At 44.7% G+C, this 19,258-nt stretch overlaps 1 protein-coding gene across 1 annotated transcript in view; it reads right to left on the bottom strand.

The window, feature by feature from the left end:
* Positions 1 to 19,258, bottom strand: part of LOC132473469 (protein bicaudal C homolog 1-B-like) — a 57,041-nt gene that overhangs the window by 24,675 nt on the left and 13,108 nt on the right. The window contains exons 2-6 of the mRNA XM_060073634.1: positions 16,928 to 16,974; positions 9,932 to 10,001; positions 4,179 to 4,258; positions 2,941 to 3,099; positions 1,057 to 1,110 (exon numbers count right to left, since the gene is read on the bottom strand). Coding sequence (XP_059929617.1) covers positions 1,057 to 1,110; positions 2,941 to 3,099; positions 4,179 to 4,258; positions 9,932 to 10,001; positions 16,928 to 16,974 — 410 coding nt within the window. The remainder of the gene's footprint in view (positions 1 to 1,056; positions 1,111 to 2,940; positions 3,100 to 4,178; positions 4,259 to 9,931; positions 10,002 to 16,927; positions 16,975 to 19,258) is intronic.

A 19,258-nucleotide genomic window follows, 5' to 3' on the forward strand; every position in this document is an offset into this window, starting at 1 on the left:
TTGCTAGCGTGAGGCCAGCAGTTCTGCGCTTGTGAAAACAGCCATTAGGGCCCGATATACAAACCGAGTGCAGGTGCTACCAAAGGGCCTGTATTCCGGTTCTGTTCAGTTTGTTAGTTTGGATTAAGTCCTATTTCCCCACTATCAGCAAAGGGGTTGTCTTTTTTTTTTTCCTGCGTTGCGGGCGCAGTTTTGTTCCGTCAACGTTCGCGCAAACGGCGGAAAAATAAAGGGGGCCCCCCGCCCTCACTGTGGGGACCTGAGGGCCGCGGAGGTGGGGGCTTCCAGTCAGGGTCAGAGCCGGGCTTACAGGAGGACAGGGAGGGGGCTGCACAACGGCAGGGCCGAGGCCGAGAGAGGTGCTACAGCGTCACCATTGTTCTCCGAGGCCGAGGAGATGAAAAAGCCGGAGCGGGGAGCGGGGAGCGGGGCTTGCGGCCTGGAGCCGATCCCAAGAACACGCCCGGGAATAGCACCAGCGCTGGAGAGGGGATCGGGGGCTGGATTTACGGACGATATAAAAATAATACGAAAGGGTCTGGGCGGGGGGGGCGGGGCTAAAGACAAACTAGGAAAGCCGCAAGGCGTAGTTCTGGAGTTTAAAATGAGGGCACGGGGGAACAATCATCATAAAGACACAACAGGAAATAGGTGTCGTGATATTGGACGGTAGACCGTGTGTGTGTGTGTGTGTGTGCGCGCGCGCGTGCGTGCGTGCGTGCGTGCCGTGCGTGCGTGCCGTGCGTGTGTGTGCGCGTGTGTGTGCTCGCAAGGGTTGCTAAGAGTCAGCAGACCAGGTTGAACCTCCTGCCAGGTCGACCCGTTGGCTGCGCTGCGCGGATACAAACAGCTTCCTCTGCGTTGCCCTTTGCCACACCGACGTAACGTGGTGATTGAGACCAGCTGACGGCCCGACCCACTCACCCCTATCACGGGGAGGGGGGGGGGGGGGGGGGGGGGGAACGGTTTTGAGGCAGATCAGAGACAGATGTGGAAAGCGGAGCCGACCCGCCACTGAGAGACAAATGAGGGATGCACAGGAGAACTCAGACTCACTCGTATCTTGGCCCTGGCTGCCTCCACTCCGCCCGGCTGGCCCGCGATGGACACCTGTTCACGGGGAGAAACCACAGGCATCAGCTACAAAGAAGCATAACGGCCCGAACAGGAATATAAAGGAATGACAACGGCCATTAGAAACGGTTCAGAACATTGTGCAGAGCAAATATCGGTTCAATGTTTTCAAAGCTTGCAAGCATTGGGAAGAAGAAAAGCCAGTCAAAATAACTATTCATTGTAAAATAAAATTGAATTAATTTTGTTCTCATTACGTTTTAATGAATTGCCTTTCCCATGTTTTTAACTTGATTATCCATTAAGAACCACAGACAGTGTTGGCCCAAACTGGATAAACATGGGTTGATAATGGTTTAACAAAATGGCCACCATAAATCCATTCAACAACACATCCAACCAAGATAAGGGTTCCAATTCAAGTCATTACCATGGAAGTGTAAGAATAAGGGTTGTTCAAGTTGGATTTTATTGCCAGTAGAACAACCAATATAGTTTTTCTTTCATTCTCGAGGCTCTCCATCTGCCTCTCTTTAAACCCAGCAGCCTCTCACTGGGAAGGATAAAACAGATTGGCTCAGAATCCACGGCTCAAGCCAGATTTAATCAGCGCCTCAGCAAAAATGAAGCCGCAGACTTCAGGGACCAGCTGGTATGAGAATGCATGATAAATAAACAAATGTAAATAAATATCATGACCATCACAATATCTGGTCCAGTGCCAGAACCCCCCTTGAACTCTGTGTTACCACGTAGAACTAGACTCACAACAAGCCAGCCGGAGGGGCAGGGTGTCCTTTCAAAGCATGAAATTCAATTTGTCAATCTCAAAAGTTTCCGTACTGGTCCTGTACTCTGAACTGAATTCAAATAATTGATGAAGAGGCTCATGATGCATTCATGTAATGCGGTTAACCAATTCCCTTAAAAAATTATATAAAAGTAATAATAAAAAGTTATAGTATTCCTGCCCTGAACTTCCATGATGAAGTAGGAGGAACTGGAATTACTGTGTGCCCGCCTGGTCCACTAACAGGGCAGAACACTACCCTGTTAACTTGGTAGAAACAATGTTTTTGTTTTAAAAGGTAGTTACAGAGGGTTTTTGCACCACATCTATAGCCAGTCAAGTTCAAATATAAACAAGCTTCACGACAATTGGCCAATAAAGAGAGTCAATTACATCAGTTCAAACCTATTACAACAGCTGCCTAACGAAATGGAAGGGCCTTCAGGCAAAGGTTAGGGAGAGACGATGCAAAACTGTGGTCCTAAAGGTTAAATAAATATTTTTCAATAAAAAGTTCCTTGTAGAACTCTCCTCCAATTAGTTTGCAAGTTATTAAAGACTATTTGTAAGCACTCAAGACGTAGCCTTTAAACGTCTTTGAGGCCCCATCCAACACATGACAGAGTTCATCTCCCTCATGGAGAGAGGGCATGGCGGGAACAGTCACACCACATTAAGACGTTTCCCTCGGCTCAACAACATGCAGCAGGTGGGTGGACAGGAAGTGGTCGTGTAAGTCCTCGCTGTGTAATACAGTGATGAGGCTTAGTGGTGGGTGGCTGGGACAACTCTGACCTTTGAATTAGCATGAAGTAATCTCCTTGACAAATTAAAGTTCACAGTTGTTGTCGCTTTGAGTGCACTCACAAGTTCAGCAAAAGTAATCGCATTTGAACGATTATTTGTGTTTATATTTGCAGGAATAAGCCGGCGATCGAACACATAATTCTAAATGATGCATTCGATCCCTTCCAATAGCACAACAACAACAGGCCGATGTGTAGTTAGCGTGGGCTGCGTTGTCGTCAGTCTGCTCAGCCCACAATGAGTGGCCTGTGTGTGCGTGTGAAGCCCACCTGGTTGCTCTTCTCCGCCTGGTTGTTGCGGTTGGAGTCGGGGAAGTGGATGTGGCAGCCCGTCTCCTCCATCACCTTCTTGATGTTGTTCCCTCCCTTCCCGATGACGTGGGAGTGCTCCGTGTGGGATACGTCCATCTTCAGGGTGACCCTGTTGCTCTGTGTGCCGTGGGTGGGGAGACAGACAGCCAGGTCAAATAAAGGGGATGAAGGGGGAACAATCAACTTTGCTGTTTGCACTTTTATGGAAGCTGCACTGGGCGTTGTTATGTTATGATCAACGTCCTCCATCAACCGAATAAGCCACAATCATTCAATTGTTCATCTACCTCACTGACAATCCAATGATGCCGTCTTAATTGAGGACACACTTCTGTGATGCTGGGCAAAGTAGGACTATTTAACTGAAAAAGTAGTTATCTGAGTATTTGTATGAATTTTGCCGAGCAGGCGCCATCTCTGTTTTTCATAACAGCCGTGGGCTAATTGGAAGAAGCAGAGCCATTATCAGAACAAATCCTTTTTGGAATGAGCTCGAGGATAGTTCAATTGTGAATTGACCAACATCAATATCCAGTCAATTATGAGACAGTAGTAAACTATGAATACACAACCAATGTTTGCTCCCCACTCTTCCACTGTGGCCTACAGACCTCATGGAGGGGGTCAGTAGAGAGAACCAAAAGTCATTAGCATACTATGAAACCTCAGCACTACTTGGTTAGACGGTATAATGGTCTTTAGAAAACAGAAGCAGATGTGCCTCAAGATGATTTCAAATACAATTAGGTTACCAAATCTCACCAAGCATTTATCGAAGCATCAATTTGTTCCTTTTTCCAGGAATATTCATAGGAAAAAGGCGACGCAAAGCCCAATTATGGTTGCATACTGTGTGTGTGTGTGTGTGTGCGTGCGTAAAGTCCATCCAGATGAAAGTGTCAAAAATATGTGTGTGTGTGTGTGTGTGTGATGTCGTTGCCATGGAAACAGAATCTGCACTCTCCTAAACATATGGAGACTTGATCCGAGCCAACTGGGGGTCTCACTAGACACAAACAGGAACTCGGTTCAATAAACAGTAGAGCGATAACAGCCAGGATAGAGGGAGGGAGAAAAATAGAGCGAGGGATGAAGGGAGGGAACGCTGAAGTCATCCGATCTCTCCGTTATAGTACCAAGAAAGAGAGTGCATTGAGATACTGACATTGCATGGAGACGTGTGGAGATATGTGTACCTTGGTGTCCAGAACAGACATGATTCTGTCCTTGGCTTCCCTCACGTTCTCCCGCTTTCCACACACCTTGATGTGAGGATCTGCAGGGGAGAGAAAAGCATTTAAAAACTAAAACACACATGAACACACACAAGCATACACAAACAAACACAAACGCAACCACACAGGATTTCAGGAGCCCGTTGGATTCATGTGAAACTATTAAAAGCCAGGCAGAGTCCCCATCAAGAGGCCGAACATGAAAGCGTCTGACAGAAGTTTAACGTATTTAGCTAAACATGACAGAGGCAGTCAGCCCTCGTCAACAAATTGCAGAGCATCACCCTGAGCTGCGCGACAGTAATTACTGCTTTGAGATCCGGCAACCGTTATTCCAGTCTGCCGACAGAAACCGACGGGACTCAAGTTTAGTAAGTCAAGGAGAAAATACAAATGTTACCCGAAATAAGAGAGATAATTGCATACACCTTCCACTGAAAACCACAGAGCGAGCCTTCACGCATTCCTGGTGAATATCCTGCGGCAGATGTGCTGAACCTTAATAGCAATGTCTGCTGCTGAATGGATGTTCCATTGTAAGAACACAAATGTATACAAATTTACTGAAGAACCTCAGCTGTGCTGCGATGGCGTGAAAGCATAAACAGATTTGTTTAGCCTAACAAATTTCTCCTACGGGGGATTAATTAAATTGTATCGTATCGATTTAGTTTTACTATATTTAAATATTTCAGATTCAAGCTGCAAAACAAATATAGAGGACAACCAAAGAGCACTCACACACATACACGGAGACATATTTAAACACGTTGTGTATGTCAACCAATGCAGTAAATGAATATAGTAAATAAATCAAAGTCCACGTTCTTGGGTCACGCAGCACATCATGTGATGGATGAAAGCACCAACAACCAGAGTCAGCTGTGCTCCCAGAGCACCCCTCCTGGGCACCTAAAGACCCCAGCTAACACAACTAAACCCTCCATAATTCCAGCACCCCGGGGTGACGCTGGTGTCTAATCCTACAGCTGGCCCTGCACAGCTGACCCCCGGTAAAACACACACACACACACACACACACACACACACACACACACACACACACACACACACACACACACACACACACACACACACACACACACACACACACACACACACAAGTAAAAGAGAGAGATACACACACATATATAAAACAGAGAGACACACACACATATATAAAAAGACAAACACTCAATCACACAGTCATATATAAAAAGAGACACATACTAACACTGTGCTTTTGGACACGCACACGCGCACACGCACACACACACACAAACGTACAGATGAGCAGGAAGTCTGATAAGTCCCCTTCCAGGAACTCTCCTCCCCAACAACACACGAGCCCAGAGCGTCTGCGCTGTACAGCTCAGCCTCTGAACGAGACTCTTTGCTTTTCCTCATTATCTGTTTATTTAGTCGTTTTTTATATAATGATTGCTTGAATTGGTTAAAAAAAAAAAACAAAGCTATGTGAATTAGCTTACAGCTTAATGCCATCGTATCACACAGCAACAGACAAACAAACCAAGGGGACAAAAACCCAAAGCACTTAGGCTGCGTAAAGCAAAGGCCCCGCATTTGATCCAAGAGGAGTGAAGTTGGACCGGCTTGTGGAATGCAGTTTCCTCCTAGGGATGTGTGTTAAGTTAAGGAGCCGGTTTATTAGACATGAGGGGATAGCTGGGGTCTGAAGAGCCGATGTGGATCTCGTTATAGGCGCTGCGGAGCTGGGCCATTTTTTCCTCAGTGCGGCAAGAGTCACCCATGGCTCACATGAAGGACAACAACAGCCCCGATATAAAACAGCCAGCAAACCAAACGATAACAAGCTTGGGAAGAAAACCCTGTCCTAATCCATGCTGCGTTACATCACGCTAGGACTGGGCGCCGTGCGAGAGGAGGGGAAAACAAAATGAGGAGCGGAGGAATGCGTCAGGGACCCTTTACAGAGTTGGGGTCTGTTGTTCCCCAAACATACAGCTGTTGCGGTGAACTACACAGAATCTTCTCCCCCCCTTTATTCTTCCCTGAACCTCGTCCTGCAGTTCTCCACTCCAAACACTAGAGGGCGGGTTTCTCCCCTTTACTGGCCCTTTGGTAACCTGCAGCATAAACACATCTGGCAAACATTAGCCGGCCCAAACGACAGCTAGAGTCATGAAGTGAAACACCCCCGCATATTATTTCTTTTTTTAAAGCAGCGTGCGGCTCGCTCTCGTCTGATGATTGATTATGGAATATAAAATGGACGCCTTCCCCCCAAATCAGCCATGTGAACACCTATGAAAACAAACAAACAACACAGGTTGACCACGGCTGCCAAATGGGAGCAGTCTCAGTCACGCAAACGTACCTCTGGCTTCGTTGCCGGAGGAGGAACCTTGTGTAACCTTCATGTCTGGTCTGGGGATGCCAAAGTAGGCGTTGTATTTTGGGGGGTTTCTACTTAAGCTGACTTTGGAAAATATCCAACAAATGAAGCATGGAATGGCGTTGTTTTGGGGCCGGAACTCTCTTCAAAAGCATTAAAAGGGATGCATGTGCAAAAGAAACAAAGGAACAAGTCATTCGAATGAAAAAAATAGGAAATTCCAACACATTGAATTAATCAAAGTACTATAAGAAAAGTAGTATAAGTAGTATAACACTAATCAAATATTGAGTGAAACTGTTCTATTGAAAATGATGTCAGTATAATTAACATTTTGGGCTTACATGATTTCAGCACGACCTTAACACAACACTAGAGCATAGTTCTAAGTTGTCATTGCCAGTGTATCACAAAAAGCTAGCTTACATATCAACGCTATCGCCATGATATTGATTTGCCAATGTGCTTTCCCTTCCTCAGGTGAGAATCAATGGGCCTTATCACACGTGTGCAGATGGTACCAATAACCAGTTTCGGGTGACCTTGGTTTTAGAAAATAAAGTAATTAAAAAGGGCATCTGGATGCAACATGGACTGTCATAGTTTAGAGCACACACACACACACACACACACACACACACACACACACACACACACACACACACACACACACACACACACACACACACACACACACACACACACACACACACACACACACACACACACACCTCCTGAAAAGGGGGGGTCATTTTGTGGCAGGACATAAAGCAGCTTAAAATAACCCAATGGCAGCATGGTAACCTGTGCAGACATTATTTTTAAAACAATGCATTTGTGCGATGCAGCTATGGTCCGGTGTCGGGTCGCGCATTAGCCATGATCACACAATTATGGAATGTGGAAAGCCGTGCATACCGGAATCTGGTAATTGTCCCAGATGTCTTTCCCGTTCTCCTGTAAAAGTCAAGGTTGATTCGCCCGACACCCCCAGCATCTCCACCTCCCCCCCATGTTGCTGAGGAACACATGTACACGAGTCCACATGTTATTCATTCTCCTACGAGCGCAAGAATGCAACACGCTCATTTGTTCCTCCGATAACTGCGAGTGACTGGCAAACGTTCCCCCTTTCCTGCTCTCGATTTGCACAACAGCGAGTGGTGCAGAGCCAAGAGATCATAAGTAAGAATTTGAAATAGTCTCACTCACACACGCGCTCACATGCAACATCACTCCCCCGAAAGGAAGCTGCAGCTTTTGTGAATGAGCCAATCATTGCGTAGTAGTGGAGGATGGGAGAGGGCGGGATAAACAGCCCCGCAGAGGGAGGAACACTTGCGAACAGTCAGATGTACGCCTGTCAATGTTATTGATTTCTCTGTACTATTTTTACACTGCACATATGGACAGAGGACGTTATGCAATGCCGTCTGATTCCCCATGTGGCTCAAAAGGCACGCACGGCGGCCATCCACCACTGTACCTGCCCCTCTCCCTAGCCTACTCCCCCGCCCTTTCCCTCACCCAGCCTTCCCTCCCCCCCTCCCTTCCTCCCCCGCTGTGGAACTTTAAATAGCCCTGATCGCTTTTTTATTACCAACAGCTAAGCCATTACAAAATGAACAGCAACTCCATCACCTCAGTGAGGTGCTACTCCCACACCCCAACAATCTCTGGAGATATGTCAAATATCTGAACTACGCTTCCAAAGAATGCATGCTGTCATGTTATATATTTAGATGATCAATTACAATTTTGTTAAGGCGAATAGTAGCCGGACCTTTTTCTAAAGATGCCTTCCCCTCGTTTCTGGCCGACACTGGAACATTCCTCCGTGTAAAAAACAACACACACACACACACACACACACACACACACACACACACACACACACACACACACACACACACACACACACACACACACACACACACACACACACACACACACACACACACACACACACACACACACACTGTAACTCTTAATCATTAAGCTGTCTCAAAGTGGGGTAAAGCAAACAAGGGCTTTTTTTCTCCCTTTCTCGTGAAAGGCTACCATCTTCACATGTCTTTCCCAAATGATGTTCCTGAGCCCTACAGGCAGGATATTAAATCAGGACGCATGGGAGAGCATCCCTGGATGTTTGGGTTTTGGGGTCACGCCCCTACCAGACGTCATGAAATGAAAAAGGAAAAAAAAATCCACTGCTATGACCTAGTTTGTAAAAATCTGTCACATTGCTCACCAATTCAACCCCCCAAAATAAAGTGTTGTCCTGTTTAATGGTTTATTTCACATCCAAACCAAATTGAGTAACTTCCTCTGCAGCTGAGAAAATGCGGGGATGGTGTTAACTTGTCTCCTCCAGCTTAACATGTCAGCCGCTATAACACGTTTCACTGTCCTTCACACACACACACACACACACACACACACACACACACACACACACACACACACACACACACACACACACACACACACACACACACACACACACACACACACACACACACACACACACACACAGCTGGCCAACACAGCTGGCCTAGCAATCTACTAGCATCCACTCAAAAAAGGATGCTGCTACATAAAAATCACAATTCTCCTAAGTTTGACCTTACTTATCCTAAATATTATATACTGGATACGCACATGTATAGGCTATATGCTTAATATGCTCTGAATGCCAATTTGCCCATTTAGATAAACGTTTACTCTGTGAGTTTTCCATTAGTGAGGTCCATTAGTTTACTATAGCTGTTGATTGATTCTACTGTCAAGTATTTAAAAGAGCATGCTAATATGAAACTATATAAGCTAGTTAATTTGCTAAATTCATTCAACACAGTATGTTGTTATTTGGTAATAGATGAACGTTTGAAGAACATGGAAAAACAAAGACTTGACAAAAGGGACCATATCCAGATTCACCTCATTAGTGTTGAGAATAACACCACACACACACACACACACACACACACACACACACACACACACACACACACACACACGTGGTCACAGCCATCTCGTTTCAGCAAGGAGCTCATACTATTATGAATCTGCCATCAATGACAGAATGTTAAACATAAATATATTTTATGTGCGACTATTTTTTCATGTTTTCATTACCTACTTGCGATGGATGTAGACTTGAAGTGTTTCTATAATGAACAGTGCAGATCCCTAGGGGATGTCATTGTGCCTATGGGCAGATATGGGACATCAGAATCATGTACTGTCCTGATCCAGAGGAATATCTGTGATGCTTTGTAAGGACAGAGTAAAGGAGACAACATCTGGGTAAAGAACTCATTGAAAAGGCCCGTACCTTTTTTGGATTTTGCTCCGATCTTCAGCTTTGAAGGCCATGCGATCTGTGTTTTGGTTTCATCCATGACCTGGAAGCAGATAGATGACAATTATTAACACAGGCAATGCCAACTCTCCCTACGTTGTACGGAACAAAAGTATGCACTGTGACTAGATTCATCAGCCGGAAAGCCTGTTTCAGTGTAACACTAAACCGCTGCAAACGTATCACACATTTCCTCCAAGAGTGCAAATACAGTGTGTAATTCCAAAATAATATTGCGGCCACAGAGTATCCTATAGGGTTGGAAGAATCTCTTTGATTGAGCATGCCGGTGCTTTCCCTGCATTTCGAGTGCCTCAAATGTGGCTTTGGCAAGGCCCGGGCCATGGTGTACGGTGTACTGTGGACAATGCTTTGTTGCTCCTATTGGGATAGCTAACTCTGTACCGCCAACAAGACTTTGGATCACAACACCCACACAAGGTCCTAGCTTTCAGCCATTGTACACAGACCTTGTACGTCCAATGGGAAGAATAACATAGGATGGAAAGGGTGAAGTCTGCCATAGGCTATGGTCCGCATCAAGACGTGAAACATGAAAAAACATTAAGAAAATGTGTATCCAAGTCCAAACCCTGCCCTCTGATATATATGCGTATATAATCGCTTCAGACACTTTTTTTAATCTGTGTTCTGCAGAAAAAGAATGCAAAAAAATAAAAAGACTGAGTGTGCTTGGCTTTGGAACACGTGAAAGTTGTCAGAAGTAATCCATAGCAACAGAGTGTGACAGTTCTCCTCGTCATAACCAGAGACATGTGTTCGTATCTGAGCGAGGGTAACGCAGAGCGGGGATGCATAAGAAAAATACACAAAAAAATAAGTCCAATATATAGTTAAATCAAGGAAACAATGAATTGTCACGAGACCCCCGAACGTCTTTGATGTCAACAGAACTATTCTGCCCAACAACACCTGCAATCTTAGACGTCCACCCTGGCAGCCAGCTTGAAGACAAAGCTGCGGCGGAAATGTACCTCTCACCTCAACTGTTATCCTTTGAGCTGTGACACCAATGTTGTGTGATTGGCGTTATATTTTATTAATTTTTGAATTTTGGGGAGTTGGCAGGTCAATGTGTCGGTGTTGGGGGGCGATGTTACAGCCGGTTGTGGCTGTTTAAGTTAGCTCGGCAGCACTGCGTCGAGCCATTATGTGAGCTGTAAGTCCTGCTAGGGTTACACCAGGAGGTTCAGGGTGTTATGCTAGCATATGAATAACAACTCCTGGGGAAAGGTGAGTGTTGCTTAGAGACACCTACACTCTGACCACCATGTTACGCCAATCCACCAAGTGTGGGAAGGAAGACAACGTAAGATCTTTATCTAGATTCTGTAGACGTGGAGTTCTGCAAACCGCGAAGAATTCAGTGGAATAGAAGAGGAGGAACATTCTAATGATCCTTTCTTGACCCCTATTCACTCCATTATGAAAACAACCCAGTCTCGCTGTCTGATTGAGAAAAACGAAAATCCCAATAATAAAGTACGATAGTGGAGGTAATGAAAGCCACAGAGGGAAACGCCTTCATTTTCTATACATTCTTCTAGTGGTATTTGTTCCGCATCATCCTAAACCAAGTTGGACAACTTATCCATTCCCGGTTGGAAAACAAACGATAGACAGAACTCTTCTTTCCATATGCTTCTCACATTCACTTCTGGAGAGAGTGATGGTTGAGTGAGCGCTTCTACACGCCGGGCAAAAAAAGCCACTTAATGTACACATTATGCTACCATATGAACCATATGGTAGCATACAGAATTATGTGTCGACAGGCAGAGAAGAATGATTAATAACATTCTTAATGAAGGAATGGACAGATGAATGAATGATCAAATAAAGGTTTCATGCACAATAGAATCAGCTTCTAATTTGAGGAAAGCTGTTTCTGAATCATTCCAAAATCCCATCAGAAATCTTGTATCTTAGACAATTTGCTGTCACATTCATGATACAAAAGTAGCATTAGTATTGAAGTAGTGTGGAAGATGTTTTTGTACTTGCTGCATGGCCTGAGCCTCTTAAGCCCCTAGGCTGAAGGAAAAGCATGATGTTGCTGTAATAGCAAAGCTAGATCACACAAAGCTGCCATTCTCATTAAATCCCTTGGCTACTGCACGGGACTCCAGAAGGAAAACACAGGAGAAAACCAAGGGTGAAACAGACAGAGAATATACAATAGAAATTATCGTATGTAGAAAGATCACTCAACGTGTTTTCAAGAGTAGATCATTTGACTGCAAAACATTTTTGCGAATGTGAACAACTGGAGTATACAGGGATGACAAGACAAATGATGTCAGATATTAAAGGTGTGGTACTTTCTTAGGGAACACTGGAGCTTTCCCCTGTGTTAGTTTGGGGCGGTTTTAGGGAGATGTGAACACTTGTGTGAACCCAAAACACTGTCGAGCCGTGGTCTACTGGCATGGCATGTCCCGATCTGCTTCCAAGTGGACTGGTCGGGTCGTTCTACGCAAGAACCTAATCCCTCCTAAATATAGAAAGCAAACCAAAAACCATGCACAAGATCGGAGGTCCAAACCCTACATTTTTTCAAGTTCTGCTATTGTTAGCTTACAGTAGAATTCTCTCTCCCTCTCTCGCTGAAAAATGCCTTTAATTGACTTTTTCCACCTCTGTCCCTTTCTTTGTCTTTAGCCTCATGGGTCTCAAGGGTCAACAGCAGAGGTCCCTGCACTGTGTCCCAATCGTAGAACTGGGAAAACCTCTGCCAAGAAAAGTATAGCAAACTGAACTGAGGAATACTAGATGTCAGGGCTGGTCTCTGGAAATACAGATGTTGTATGTAATCTAATACAATAATGAAATGGTGAAACGACGCACGCACACACACACACACACACACACACACACACACACACACACACACACACACACACACACACACACACACACACACACACACACACACACAGTAAGGCAGGGCGCCACCCCCTCACCGCACCACCATATAAAGTGCCGGATGCAGGAGGATGATTAAAGTGACAGCACCATATTGATACAGGTAAATGCAATTATCCTCGTGGACTGGGTCTTCTTGGGTTTCCACAGCCACCGCTCCTCTGTATGGTTCTGTGTGGAGGGGAAATCACTTCCTGTCCGGCGCTGCTGCTCTTGGCAGCGGTCTGCAGATGGGAGTGATCCCTGACGGACCACACACCGTTCTGAAAGGGTGGATGCCGTTTATTTTTATGAAGGGGGGGAGGGGGTGGCGGCAAATACCTCTGAAATCGCTCGAGATATTCTGCGAAAATTGGGTTAACTGTACGTTTTTCAACGCCCGTCCCTTTGGTCTCGCTGCCGCCGCACCTCTTTGTTCAGAAAAGACGACAGGAAGAGGAGTGTAAACGACAAAAGCGCAGTCTTATCACTGCGATCGATTCTTACCGCGATCGATTCTCACGTACGCGACCGTGGGGAGCAGATTGCAGGTTCAGACCGGTCATGAGTCCGGGGCAGGTAGATCACAGTCGTGAGTCCGACAACCCCAAAACAAACAGGATGTCAGTCCACCAACGCAACAGGGGAAGAGGCACATGAACTAGACAGACCTGCCCACGCACGTGACGGCAATTGGCGTGGCAGGAGGGCATGACTTTCTGTTCTGGGTTACTGCAGCTGTTGTTACAGCTGGAATATACAAGCAAACAATACTCTCTCTCTCTCTCTCTCTCTCTCTCTCTCTCTCTCTCTCTCTCTCTCTCTCTCTCTCTCTCTCTCTCTCTCTCTCTCTCTCTCTCTCTCTCTCTCTCTCTCTCTCTCTCTCTCTCTCTCTCTCTCTCTCTCTCTCTCTCTCTCTCTCTCTCTCTCTCTCTCTCGAAAGGGGGGACTGTAGAGTGGGACTGATAAACTGTGATCCTGCACTTCAGACCAAAGTGCAGCCACTCGACACCAGGCTTTCAAACTTGATGTGAACAGTTGACCTGAATGCACGCACATCCCTGAACACCCATCCTACGGATTAGAGTGATAACACAACTGATGTGAGATTCTGCAGAAAATTGCAATTACTCTATTTAGAATGTGATGGACCTTTACTCTTAAATTACTCGCACTGATCAAGATGTTCTTTGCTCGAGGAAATCAAAGATAACCTCATCGTATGTGTAGTAACATTTAAATGCAAATAGAAGCACAACACACAAGCGGTTCACAGACCCATAGTAAGGACTCTGAGATACTGACTCTGAGAGGATGAAGGGGGAGAGGGGGATCCACTGGCCCCAGGACTAAACCATATCTTTCGACTCAAATCCCTCCAGGCTAAGCTCGTCTGTGGCCACAACCGTCTCCAATATCAGCACAACAACATCTCGTCTCTTCTGCTTCCCACTGCTCCTTTCCTCCGTGGCGATCCAAGGAGGTTTAATGGGGTGTGCCATGCTTTGCCACATTTCCACAGTTGCCAGGGCAAAAAAAAATAAACGTCCGAGACCATACAAAAGCTGCTCATTGGGTCAGTGGTGTCTCTGCTGTTAAACTGGGAGGTACTTGGCTTGCTGGGAAATCCCTTGGTTCTAGTGGGGGAATAGCAACGGCAATCAGCAGGTCACCAGACTGAGAACACAGGAGGAGGAGGAGGAGGAAGAAGAGAAAGGAGCAGAGGAGATGTGGATTGCAAAGACACCGGGAGGAGGAAGAGCAGGAGGAGGAGGAGGAGGAGGAGGAGGAGGAGGAGGAGGAGGCTAGAAATAATGCAATGCATAAACTGGACCGGGACCTGTACTGTGCTGAGAAAGTGTGTGTGGTTGTGTGTCTCTCTCCAACTTTCCCTACAGAGAGGGGGACTTCAGAACAACACGTGGTTTGATACTCATCTGTGGCCCTCCCCCTCTCTGCTGGGTGATCTCATTTGGTCCGCAGCCGCGTGTCTTCCCCCACTGAATTAGACGAACGGTAAAAACCGTGCTGACGGGCTTCCCACCAAAAGAACCCACACTGCTCCCGCTCTGCTCCAGAGGAAGTTGAGTAGACGGTGAGTAAGGAGGGGACGATGGAGCTCGGGGCCTTGGAGAGGGTGATGTGATTCAACACTCTCTTTCTATTGTTTTCCATTGTTACCGGGGATATCTTGTTCTGTTTTATGAAGTGTGTGTGTGTGCGTGTGTGTGTGTGTGTCTCTGAAATTCTGAAAATAAATGGGGCATTTATCAACCTCCTCATCTAGTCGTCACGTAACTGGAAGCTGATGGACACACTTGTTCTGAGACTGATTTAACCCTGTTTACATTACTACATTTCCAAGCAATACACATGTCTACTACTGCAATCTCTTAAGTGGCCAGAGTGCGCGTGTGTCGGAAATTCCTAAATCAAAAGGTAATTTCCATTGCTCTTTCTTTGCCACAAGACACTCCCAAACACGTCCTACATTTTCCCATGGTTCTATACCCTTCCAGGTCGCAATATTTGATGCACCGTCTGTTTAATTTCCTGATATTAATTTGGCACTCGCAGCGATCACGCCATCCGGAGGAAATGATAGTTATCCAAACGGAAAATCGAGTTAACTATCATGACTTCACTGCTGCTCGTGGGCTTGCCCTGGCGACCCCGCCAACAAAAACACCTGCATGCTAATGTCCAATTATTGGCCATTTATGCTCTAATAACCACCATCCTCTCAAAGGCCTGCAAAGCCTCCAAAGCTTCACAAAGAACCGTTAGAAACGTCCCGTTCCCACTCGTGTCAGATTTGCCTGGTTGAGGGAACTGGATACCCAACGACTATGAAAACACTAAACATGAGTGCTTCCCTGAATCCAAGCAAGCGCTGCAGACTGATCCCATCTCAAGATCGTGCTTGGATTCCGTGAACAGTTGACGCGGCAAGATTCTTCCCTTTTCTTTGGATGGGTTATAGTTCCTTGTTCCATGGCCTGTTGATGAGCAGACGTGTTACTGAATCAGGACACAGAGGAGTCACAATTAATTTGGACATTACGAGCCAAACTCCATTATTTAGCTCATTACACATGTGCCACAAGAGTGCTCAGGAAATTGGATTGATAACAGAAGCCTTTAATGATCACCGAATACAGACATGCGTACAGAATGACCCGCAATTACATCTAAAAGTTAGTATAGTTTAAGCAGATGTTGAAGAATGGACCAATTACTAATTAGTTTACATTAAACGATGCTGCCGCAAGCACTCCACTCAACGTCTCTCCTTCTTTACATCTCATTAATCCGTTATTGGCCATGATTAGGGACATGCGGGTAGGACATGTGGATTTGATTAGATAAACTAAACAAACATAATGTTGAATAGTTCAGTATCTAACGATCCGTCATTGGTATCTTTAGTGAGGAATACTTAACCAGCTCCTGAACCATCAAGACCAAATCCCACTCTATTTCCAGAGGAAACGTATTGGATTCAAACATTATTGTGGTCTCATCAATTTTGTTATAGCCAACAATATACTTTTCATACATGGTGGTTGGCCGTCTGTATTGCACATGTCAGAATCGATTTGAACTCGGTTAAGACTGCTTATGTATCTACACACTGGAGGCTGGCCTATCAAGCTCTATAAGGGACGTTTTTCTATATTAGCAGATTTGATCGACGTGTTACACTGACAAGTTGCACTTTTTTGTTTTCCCCATCAACCACTAACTCTGAGGGGGTTGAACCCCGACTGGTTCTCCAACCATTTCCTTTGCTTCTGATTGGCCTAGTCCCTGCACAGTGGGGGTAATATCAGCTGATTGATAAGATAAGTGGCCTTTGATGGTTAAAGTTACACTGCTATACATGTTGAACCCCTGTTTACCTTGATCAATGTTCCAACTGCCATTCGGAACAATTCAAGAAACACCCAACATCTGTTTAATTGGCCTGCAGATCCAAACTTGAACCCGAACCACGAGAATGCTTAACACAAGATCCAAGCACCGGCTAGGCTGCACACTCACCTTCTGGAAGAAATCCTCTCCTCCGTTTACCCGTCCCTCTGAGGCAGCTGGGGAGACAGAGAGAGAGAGAAACAATTCTTAAAACCACTCACAATATTAAATACACTCCTTAATACACGTGACCTTACCAAAACCATGCCTGGAATATCCAGTGTCTTGGAGATCTACGGCTGTCCTAACATTTTTTAGCCTTTGCAGAACTTCTCCATTTCTGAGGGTATTGAGATTGGCAAAACAATCTTCTCCGTTCACTTTCACAATGTGTCTTTTTGTGCTGTTGTTTCCCCAACACCTTTCAAACCCAAAATCAATAGCTGTATTTGAGAGGCTATTAAATATGAATAGCACTTCATTTTCAGACAGGCTCTTCCAATCTGAATTGGTCTCAATCTGTGTTTATAGACCTGTAGCAATACAGCTGAAATCACTCAGTCACACAATGTCACACAGAGAAACCTTCCCCCCTGGTATGAGAAGCAACATGGGGCTACCCATCAACGAGTGCCGGACCACGAAGCCACACTGAGGACCGTCTTTAGAAGGACTCGGCCAAGTACTCAGTAAATTAAATTCTGCATTTCAGACAGCATTTCTTTACCGAGTATGATTTGATTTCTTCTCCTGACCAAATATGTGACAGGAGTGACTCTGGAGTTGGTTTAAGTTGGTCAGAGTTATAAGCTTATAAATTCTGACCTTGACAGAAGGAACAGGGAACAGGGTATCATTGAGTGGATCCAAGGCTATCCAAAAACTGTTTATTTGAGAGAGATGTCCAGTCTATATTGTATTTAACTTTGATTAATATGATATAATTATATTTTCTTGGTGGAAACCCAATGGGATATTTAGTTTGACCACACTATGGGTGAAATTACTAACCATTCCCCTTCTATTACGGAAATACCTCACAGTTTAAGAGGAAGGAATGCCTCGGACCAGATTGGCAAGCCTATATGGTTTTAAGGAAGGGGTTTCTTTTGCTTTCATGACCTTTCATGAACAAGAAATATGCAACAATATGCAATAAACCTCTCCATAATAAAAAGGCACAATCCTTTGAAACAAACAAAAACTCTTGTTTTGATTTTACGTAAAAACTCAATAACAGTGTACTGTTCTATCTAACTAGCCGTGCAACTGTGCGGCGCAAATTAGCATAGCTTGGCTGGCTGATACCGGGTTTAGGTTGTGATTTTCTTCTACATTGCTGAAATTATTATCAATCAGCATTAAACAGACATGTTCAGGTTATTTAAGCTAAGAGCTAGTTAAAATTGTCTTCTTATAATAATAATTTGGCCATTAAATACTGTGATTTGGTATCCATATCTTACTTTCATGACAAGTTATAAGAAGATGTAAACGATAATAATAATTAACTCCACCCCAAACACCAAACCAAATAAGTCACATAAAACCATGACTAATAATCAGAATCGAACGATCAGAATCCACTATTTAATCAAATCAAATTTACCATATTACCAGAAATACATCATCACCAACATCTGGAATTCACAACTGTACTCAGGCGGTATCGAGTGACTACTGGGTAAACCTTCATGAGTGTCAAAGGATTAGTAATGATTTCCTCTCCATCAACACCCTGCTTCAAAGCTACAAAAAGAGCATGAATGATAATGCCCAACGTGGTGTTGTGTTTCACCCCAATAACCATGCAGCTGCTTCATTAGACTTTTATACACATGCTTTTTCTTTAAACACCCAAAGCTCCCAGTGGTTTAACTGGGTGCCACAGCTGGCCAACAAGCTGCTGTGTATGGTTGGGCATGTTGCATGTGACCAATGCCACTTCAACTTTGACCTCTTAAAAAGAGCATTCAAACATGAATTAGAATAGATGTGTTAAGGTAGGTGAAAAAGGCATTTCACCTGCATATGCTACAGGGGTCGGCAACCCCAGGCACGCGTGCCACCACTGGCACGGGGCAGCATAATCATAAAAAATATTTAAAAAAATAAAATAAAAACTTTTTTATTTATTTTTTCAGAAAATTCACAGCACAATGCGCCACATAATCATTACTACCGATATTTTTTTTTGCACTTTATTCTGTTTTGGGAATTTCCTCTCAGTGCAAATATGTTTAAATTAGTTACAGAAAGCAGAGTTCTGAAATGGGATCAATTAATAGTTTTTTAACCTATGTTGTTTGTAATAGAGAAGAAAATATTTTAAATATTGTTGCAAGTGGCCTGTATGCATCGCCTTCACATGGTTTTGCAAAGCTGTACATGTCTTAAAGATATTGATGTGGATGGTTCCAACATTCTCATATATTCTCGTTTTTTACATTTCTCACTGTG

The sequence above is a fragment of the Gadus macrocephalus genome, chromosome 15 (assembly GCF_031168955.1).
Source record: "Gadus macrocephalus chromosome 15, ASM3116895v1".
NCBI classification, from domain to species: Eukaryota; Metazoa; Chordata; class Actinopteri; order Gadiformes; family Gadidae; genus Gadus; species Gadus macrocephalus.